Here is a 9347-nt window from a genome sequence, read left to right as displayed (position 1 = left end):
ATATTAAAGACATAGATGAGTCCAAACAGCAGCAGAAATGCCTCTGGCACAGTCGACAGCTGACTAAACACCACGTTTCCCTCAATGACAATTGAGAGATTTCCTGGTATGAACAGGTTTGGAGATGACGATAGTAGACCAAGTGGGCAGTCCGACACATCTGACTGACCATCTTGCTGCAAAATACAAGTGTTACAGTCAGTATGAGAGTGCTCACAATGAACAATCACAGAGAAAGTAAACTTAATATAATAATAAATGACAGTATAACCAAATAGCAGTCAATCATAGTTTTCTAATATTGAGATTACTTACATTACAGCTTTTATAAAAGTCTGTGTCATCCTCTCTCAAGTAGACTGAAAGCGCACGAAGTGACAGTGTGCGCCTCAAATTTATATCCTGTTCCTCCTATTGAAAAAAAAAATAAAAATTACTTTTACAATACAGTCCCTGACAAAAGTCCTGTTGTTTATCCATTTTGTAAAAACAAAAGCTTATAACTTGACTTTAAATTAATCGATTGGTTTTAGAAATGTCTCATATGAAGCTAAAACCCTCACAAATTATGCTCAATATACTAAAATAAATTTGCTTCACTGAAGAAAGATTGATCATTTAATGAACACAGAAAGGTCAGATTTTGGCAAGACAAAAGTTTTGTCGCCTACAGAAAATTGAACAAATAATTTACTTCAAATACAAAAATATGTTGCATAACGTCAGTGAATGAAGTAGTGGTGCTGTGAGATCCATATTTAATATCTTGTATGACTCCATGAGCTTGAAGGACACATCCATGTGGTTCGACAATGATTCATACAATTTGTTGATGAAGTCATCAGGAATAGTAAAGAAAGCGTCTTACAGCCTCCCAGAGTTCATCAAGAGTCTTTGGTTTTGCCTCCATGTTTCCTCTTTCATTCTACCCCAGACCTGCTCAATGATGTTCATGTCTGGTGACTGGGCTGGTCAGTCCTGGAGCACCTTGATCTTCTTCACCTTGAGAAACTTTGATGTAGAGATAGAAGTATGTGATGGAGCACCATCCTGCTGCAAAATCTGACCCTTTTATGGTTGGGAATGTAAGAGGAAGTTAATACTTCTTGATATTTTAGGTTATTGATATTTGCCTTCCACCCTGCAAATGTCTCGCACACCCCCAGACTGGATGTAACCCCAGACCAGGATTTTTCCGCCACCAAACTTAACTGTTTTCTGTGTGAATCTTGGATCCATGTGGCTCCAGTTGGTCTCCTGCAATATTTGCGGTGGCTGTGATGTAATTCAACCGAGGATTCATCTGAGAAATTCACCTTCTGCCACTTTTCCAGTGTCCATCCTTTTATCAGGCTGTGGGCCTTGGCAAATGCCACACGGTTTTTTAATTGCCTTTTGTTCAGTGCTGGTTTCTGTGCACTGATTCGACCATGGAGGCCATTTCCAGACAGAATTCTACAAACTGTTGTGATTGACACAGGGACTTGAGGTGACCAGGCCTGGTGGAGTCTGCTGCAGTGGAAAAGGGGCCTTGGATTTTCGAATCAACAAACGGTCCTCCCGAGCAGTTGTCTTGCGGCGTCTGCCGGACCTGGGCTTGTCAAAAACATCTCCAGTCATTTCAGATCTTTTTCTTATTCTTTGTACTTGACGCTGAGACACATTGAAGGTGTCACCACCTCAGCAGTGGATCTGGTCTTCAGCCTCTAGATAATTAAGGCTTTGGTCTCAGGGTGGATCTTAGGCATGTGGTCAGAGGTCAAGTTGCAGTTGATGTGAAGGTCTGGTGTGCTCAGGTTCTTTTTATACACAAACACTAATTGATTGATCAGTAACTGATCACAGGTGAGGCTGTAATCTAGGATTGGGTGCATCATATGACAAGGCCACAAGACTTTTGTCTTTCCAAAATCTGACCTTTCTGTGTTCATTAAATTATCAATCTTTCTTCAGTGAAGCAAATTAATTTTAGTATATTGAGCATAATTTGGGAGGGTTTTAGCTTCATATGAGACATTTCTAAAACCAATTGATTAATTTAAAGTCAGGTTATAAGCTTTTGTTTCTACAAAATGGATAAGCGACAAGACTTTTGTCAGGGACTGTACTACATACATCTGAGATAGTAAACACATTTCCACAGAATATAATTAATACCTGCATATCATATTCTCTGAGGATTCTCTGCAGGGCCTCTGGAATCTTTCCTGTGTGAGAAGCCTTCTGCCTGTACAGTGCAACCAGTGATTTTGTATGACGATCAAGCTCTGCGTAGAATGTATTGCGGAGATTCACATTGGTGATGCCATGGAACTCCGCAAACACCTGAAAACACAAAATATGGGTACAAGTAGTTATATTTTCTAATTGGACATACCAAAAAATGTTTGTTTTTAAAGTGTACCTGTGACTCCATGTTAAGGGCCATCGAGCCAGTAGATCCTTTATTGTTTTATCTCCAGTGACAATCTCCTGCCGTCTAAGTGCAAATGTTGTCTGCATGCCTCTTCCAATGAGAAGCTGATTTCGTTCTGTCTTTTCCATTTCTTCGATCACTTCTAATCTTGTCTGCTCCAGGGATATTTGGTTCTCGCCTCTGGGAAAGTTTGGAAGAAAGTTGACTTCAGACTTCCTTGGTTTCTTGATATTGGAATGGGGGTGTTCACTTGCTGGACTGTTTTTGCTTCTTTTGCCTGTGTTAATTGACACTTCTGCACAGCCAGAATGAGACATGATTGTTCGATAATTACCCATCTTGTGTTTTAAACGGATTTTCCAGCCATACCAAGCAGTTTCACTTCCAGGCTCTGTAAGGCATGGGTGCGCAGTAACTAAAGCCTCAGCTGCTTTGCCCACCTCTCTGTCATTTGGATAAGCTTTGTAACTAAAAATCGTTTCAGCCATTTTGTCTAAAATATTTGACTTTTGGTTCCTAGTTAATTTCAGTGTTTTTCCAGAATCTCTAAACACTTTGTTTCCTTCTTCAAGCACATACTCAACATCCATAGGAAATACAGGCACAATAAAAGTGCTAGGCCAGTGCTTTTGACGCTGGTGCAATGGCACATGAGGTAGGATATCAGTGTCTGAGCTGGCCACTGAAGAGTCATCACTCTCAGAGCGGACCACTTTCAATGTTCCCTTTTCTGGAAGTTCATCAATGTCTACAAGACAACTTAGCATCCCATCAAAGTCTGGGTCCTCATAATGAAGTGAAAAGTCACCATCAAGTCTTGGTCTGAACTTGTTTCTCATTATGGTCTTCAGTTCTTCTACAGATTGTGGGCGCTGTGTAAGTGTTAGCTTCATGGCTACATCCGTTGACACATAAACACGGAGCAAGTACTTCTGGGTGGTAGTCATCCTTTGTTGATAAGTCTGTATACAAAAATGATGCACATTTTAATGGTCATTGCATTGGGTTACATCAGCACAAAAAAAGGACATTAGTTGCATAGATTTAGACTCCATTTAGCGATATAAATCTTCTCTGTGTTATGAGGAGTCTCCCTTCCAAGTTGTATGCAAATAAAGGCAAAGCATCATTTAGTTCAGCTATGGTACATACTATCATATTCAAAGGGGAGAGCTCAAAAGATCGTAAATGCTCAACATAGTTGGATTTGTGATCTCGTACAAGAAAAGTGACCTGGTTATCCACAAGAAGAATGCTTTCAATTTTGCTAAATCGTGGCAAGCCCCCTTCATGGCCAACAGAGACAAACATGCCAACAGCATAGTCAGAGCCATTAACATTTACTTTTGATGTAGAATGAATCATGTTACTTTGAGTCTTTTGTTTAACATATTCCATTGCAACTCTGGGAAGTGTTGAGACGAGCACAGAAGTGACATTGGTAACTTGCTGGTGAGGTTTAAAGAATGATGGAGAGCTAAGGTAGAATGCGACCATTTGTTGATGTCTAGTTGCTAATGTTTTCAAAACATTTTTAAAGTTTTGTGTGTCATGGACAACTCTCTTAAAAAATCTGTGTTTACCTTCAAACCTCATTGTCCAAAAATGGACAAGAGGACCAAAGCAACGGATGAGGTATGGGTAATGTTCAATTATGTGATGTTTTGGGCGGAGTTGAAAACTTGGGAAAACTTCCTGTAAAGACCTTCTATGATCTTCAATTTTTGACTGCAAATATTGAATAGTTTCCTCTGTGAATGTAGTGGACAGCATTAATTCCACTATATCTTTCAAATCCATGAGAACAGACCATGCTCCATCTCCTTGTGGGATTCTTTCACCAATCATCAAAGGAAGCAATCTGAGCATAGTTGCATTTTCATGCCCATTGCCACCTATGGTGCGCTTTGCAGCAAATTTTTTATGGATAGGCTGTGGTCTGTCAACTTTGTCTGTGTGTTGATATGGGAAAGACTGTATTTTTTTGTTCAAATCCTCCAGTGTTAAATATTTGCAACGTATGAACTCACCTAAACATAAAGCAAGCTCCACAGGCACAACACCTTCAAACAAGTCGTGAAGAATGTCGGGGGGAAATCCAGTCACTGTGTGAAAACATTCAAGATATTTATTGAATACACAATCTCCATAGACTCCACATTGCTGCTGACACTGTCCCTGCGTCACTGCCTGAACGTCACCGTCATGGCTGGATTTGGTCCTCCATGTAAACTCTCCATCACTGACCTCTTGTGTTTGAAGCTGATCTTGGGTAGCAGTACAAAATCTACAAAAATACGTAGCTCTGAAAGATTTACTGAAGCCGGCCAAAGAGTGCGCAGCAAGATTATCTGACACAACACACACTACAGTGCCTCGAAAGGCTTTGCCAAGTGATTCAATAAATACACCATCTTGCTCAAGTGTACAGATGTCTTTTAATAGGGGACGAAGAACCCTTTCATATCCAAATTTTTCCAGGTCTGTAACTTTACACAATGTTGCAAGTTGAATGACATGTAAAGCAGACTTGTGCTTACTTGGAAGATCAGCAAACATCCAATATACTGTGCTTAGTTTGTGAATTTTACGGGAGGTGCCAAGTGGATTGGCTATTTCAATATCATCAGTGTACAAAATGAGAGGTAATCTTAACTCCTCTGTCATAAAGAAGTCATTTTCTTTGAAGTAGGAACCATCCTTGTAGCTTGCATAAAAACCTTTTGGACTGATTTTAGTTTCCTTCATTCTGTCTAGGACATCAGTGTGTTTAAATATTTGCTGAATCATCTGCAGCACTGAAATATGTACAGTTGTGTGTCCTGGTTCCACAACATACTCGACTGGACTGACAACAGGGAAGTTTCTCTTAATAAAGGTTTTACGTCTTTTGTTAGAGGAGAGAATCTCTCCTTTAGAAGTGGAAGAAGCAAAAATGTTGCTGTTGACAAATGCATTTTGTATCTCAGTTATTAATGTTTCAGGGGCATTTATGCCATGATTATGAAATGCATCTTTAATATTCATTTTTAATAATGGTTGGGACAAGGTGAAAATTTGAGTCAAGTGTTCAATTATGTCTTGAGTTGCCATGTCAGAAACATGAAGCACGGTTTTCATTTTCAAAAACAAAGACGCCAAATTATGCTGCAGCTGTGCTCTTAAATCCTCCAGATCTGATTGAGTGTCTATCTCCTCATTTCCCAATAAATCGATATCCTCAGAAAAACTAGGACCTTCACCCAGATCCATTTCAGATGACTGCTTTGTGGTGCGGTCATTTACTGCAGACACATTTTCTTCAGAATTTAAACTTCCTGCATGTCTCCTTGTTTTGTGGGCATTAAATGCAGAGTAGCTATTTGTGCTGTATTTACAGTTTTTGAAAGGACATGAAACCGTTTCATGCATTCTTAAATGGCTTCGTAAATGACTTAAGAGGGCATCCTCACTTGAAATATTCTTAAAGTTGCACAGGTCACATGCAAAAGGGACTTGATTCTTTTTTCTTTCCAATTTTCTTGCATTATGATAGCGAGATACATGGGCTTTGATGGCATTAAAAGATGAAAATGTGCAAATACAATTGTCATACAAACAGGGCAAAGGGCTGACTTTGGAGTAACTGCCATGTTTTAGGCGGTAATGTCTAAAGAGTTCTGCTTGTGTGCCCCAAGATATAGGACATAGTTTGCACTTCCATTCCAGTGAATCACAGCCTCCCTGAAATATGTAAAAGGCAGCCAAACTAAATACATCTGCTCAATTTTAAAAATCCCCCTGATCTCTGCAGAAATCAATTAAATCTTACCTCAGCCATATAACTGAAAAGCGGATGTTGGACAGTGAACGTCTGATCCAATGTGTTGCTGCAAGAAAAGAAAAGAAAAATGTGTGTTAATGTATGCAATACTTCCCTTTTGTTTTGGTTTATTTTGGTTCCTGTAATATATATATTTACTTGAAAGCAATCAGTATTATTAACTCTTAAGCACCAAAGCAGCACTGATGTAAAAGTACCATAAGCATAATTCAGTATTAGTATATTAATACGCAATCAAACTTTTCATTAAAAAAACATTTTAGAAGATTAGATTTAGATTTTAGATTCTTCAGATTTCTTTTACTGATGGAAACTGGTCAATACATATATGCAAAACATTACCAATGAGAAGAGAATAAGACCATTTATATAAAAAGGGGAAGAATATATACAATTATTCTACTTTACCACAAAATCAAACTTCAAACTTCCTCTTTATCCTGCAATACACATGATCACAATTAAAAATAAATTCAGTACTGTGTAATTAACATTTAATTGAATTCGTGGATAGGAAGAATCAGTAAATAAAATAAGTAATAAGTAAAATGCGTGTACTTGTGGTTTGTTGGCATGCTAAATTTCACATCATACCAACAAATTACTATCATTTAAATTATTTTGTTATCACGTTAACCTACATTACATTTCATCAGAACCACACGCAGTATCAGAACCCGCCTGTCCTCCGCACACATTCAGAACCGCGTAAGTTAGCTCATCACCTGTCTAGGAGTGGCAGACTTCACCACTCACCGCAGATTCTGGATCAGAGCCCGGTGTGGGGCTTGCCGTTCTCCCCGCAGCTCAAAGCCCTGCAGCGGCGCTCTGAAGTGATGTGCTCCGGGACATGGAAAGTTTGCACGGGTGCGCGCACGTCCCATGTCCCGGAGCCGCTTTGAGAAGCGGGGAGGGCGGCTACCCGAGTCCGCTCATCAAATATGAAGTTACCGCATTGTTACAAACACAATCTGAACTGCATAAAAAGTTTACCTACCAAAGACGGTAACAAATGAGGGGCAGTGCTGCCACACTTTTCACTATCAGGGGAGCAGATCGCTGATCTGCGCGGTCCGCGGCACCACGTGGACTTCAACTTGCTAGCACCACAGGTTCTCAGAAACGGCGAACTTAGCTGCGTTAAACACTGGCAAACAAATAAAGTTATACTTCTATTTTTGATCAAGAAAACAAGAACCTGACAGAAAATATGCAATTTAAAGTAGATACTTAACAAATTTTGCGCCACAATCTTCTCCGCTTCAGCAGCCATCTTGAATTTTCCAACTCCATGCGTCCAGCAGACAGAACGTTCGATGACGTCATGACGTAAAATCATAGCTAACTCAAGTATTATGACAGACACAAACGGCAAACTCATAAATTCTATCCCAGATGGAACTAAATTCATGTATGAATGTTTAGAACTCATATGATTTGCACTTTCAGAGCTCTTTTTTGAAATTATGACTGGAGAGTTTAAAAAACTTATGAGTTAGTTCAGTGTCTGGGTTTACAGATTACAGATTACACACACCAGAATGTAGTTTGTAACATAATCCATTAAATTACTTAAAGTGAGTAATGTAATCTGAGTACTTTGGATTACTTGATTTTCTGTAGAGAAACAAAGACCAGGATATAGTAACATCAGATGTTTTATCTGCTAAAAGAAAATAAAAAGTCCAAACTTTACTGAACCAAATTAAAAATATTATTGATAGAAGAAGAAGAAACATGTCCACACAACATGGTTTAGTCCTGTTAAATCCTGGTTTAGACCTGGTTTTAGTCCTGGTTTTAGACCTGGTTTAGACCTGGTTTTAGACCTGGTTTAGTCCTGGTTTAGTCCTGGTTTAGACCTGGTTTTAGACCTGGTTTTAGTCCTGGTTTAGACCTGGTTTTAGACCTGGTTTAGACCTGGTTTTAGTCCTGGTTTAGTCCTGGTTTTAGTCCTGGTTTAGTCCTGGTTTAGTCCTGGTTTAGACCTGGTTTTAGACCTGGTTTTAGACCTGGTTTAGACCTGGTTTTAGACCTGGTTTTAGACCTGGTTTAGACCTGGTTTTAGACCTGGTTTTAGTCCTGGTTTAGTCCTGGTTTTAGACCTGGTTTAGACCTGGTTTAGTCCTGGTTTTAGTCCTGGTTTAGTCCTGGTTTAGTCCTGGTTTTAGTCCTGGTTTAGTTCTGGTTTTAGTCCTGGTTTAGTCCTGGTTTAGCCCAAAATGTGAAAACAGGAAAATCCCTCTGTGTAATCCATTTATTTCAACAAAGTAACTGTAATCCAATTCCCACTCACTGAAACAGTAACTGTAACTGAATACAGTTACTCATCATTTGTACTCTGATTACATAACTCCGGTACATGTAATCTGTTACTCCCCAACACTGGGAGGAGGATCAACGATCTCTCTCCGTCTTCTTGGTTGAACAGTTTGGACGAGCACAAGGCCCTGACCTGAGAAAAGACACAGAATGAGTAGAAAAGAGCAACAGACCTGGAGAATAAACCAAAAGTGTAAACAAATCTGCCTCGGTGTGAGTCTCAGTGCAGCTCCTTCCTCCAGACACATCGAAGGCACCAGTACCAGTGACCAGAACACTGCGAAATGTCTTCACCTTTGTTGACAGGATTTAATTTTTTATCTTTTGTTATAAAAAATAAAACTTTAGCGGCTCGGCCTCTTTCTCGTGGCACAGTTGGAGTTCGCCTGTTTGGTGTAGTTACGCTCTGCTGCTGGTCTTCACCTCCACTCCTCACTCCTCACCTCTTTCACCTCTCCTCTCTGACCAGTAGATGGCGCCAAAAATACAGGTAAGTTGCGTCTGCTGCTCTCGTTCAGTTCAGCTCAGGTGCACAGGTACAAACCAAACTCAGGAACGCAAAAGGAAATACAGAGACGATACCGGTGAGTAAATCTACCTGTAAATGTTGTTTTCAAGTATAAAGTTAAACTACTGGATCTAGTGTTAAGATCCTAAGGACAAAACGTCAAAATGATCTGGATTAATTCCTGTGAAGTGAATATTCTGTTTAATTTGAGTAACACAATGGAAAGCCTCAGTTGTGTTGTAAATGCAAACGGTTGATTTATTTAACTGGATTAATGT

General features: G+C 39.5%; 1 protein-coding gene across 1 annotated transcript; it reads right to left on the bottom strand.

The window, feature by feature from the left end:
- Window positions 1-315: 315 nt before the first annotated feature.
- On the bottom strand, window positions 316-7684 carry LOC129410807 (uncharacterized). Its single transcript, XM_055159681.1, has 7 exons — window positions 7475-7684; window positions 7237-7386; window positions 6648-6679; window positions 6228-6285; window positions 2405-3378; window positions 2158-2325; window positions 316-411 (listed from the first exon to the last, which is right to left on the bottom strand). The coding sequence occupies exons 4-6, from the start codon at window positions 6234-6236 to the stop codon at window positions 2292-2294; spliced, it is 1017 nt and encodes a 338-aa protein (XP_055015656.1). The 5' UTR covers window positions 6237-6285; window positions 6648-6679; window positions 7237-7386; window positions 7475-7684; the 3' UTR covers window positions 316-411; window positions 2158-2291.
- Window positions 7685-9347: the final 1663 nt, after the last annotated feature.

Source organism: Boleophthalmus pectinirostris, unplaced genomic scaffold (assembly GCF_026225935.1).
Source record: "Boleophthalmus pectinirostris isolate CB_2022bp ecotype Guang Dong unplaced genomic scaffold, ASM2622593v1 HiC_scaffold_2323, whole genome shotgun sequence".
NCBI classification, from domain to species: Eukaryota; Metazoa; Chordata; class Actinopteri; order Gobiiformes; family Gobiidae; genus Boleophthalmus; species Boleophthalmus pectinirostris.
The sequence above is the reverse complement of the archived record's forward strand: the minus strand, read 5'-3'. Positions and strand labels throughout refer to the sequence as shown.

What these genes read in the sequence shown, in the direction of transcription:
- LOC129410807 (XM_055159681.1), bottom strand. An exon ending in CCCTTAACATGGAGTCACAG is followed by an intron (nt 2,326 to 2,404) that starts GTACACTTTAAA and finishes TTGTGTTTTCAG; the next exon opens with GTGTTTGCGGAGTTCCATGG.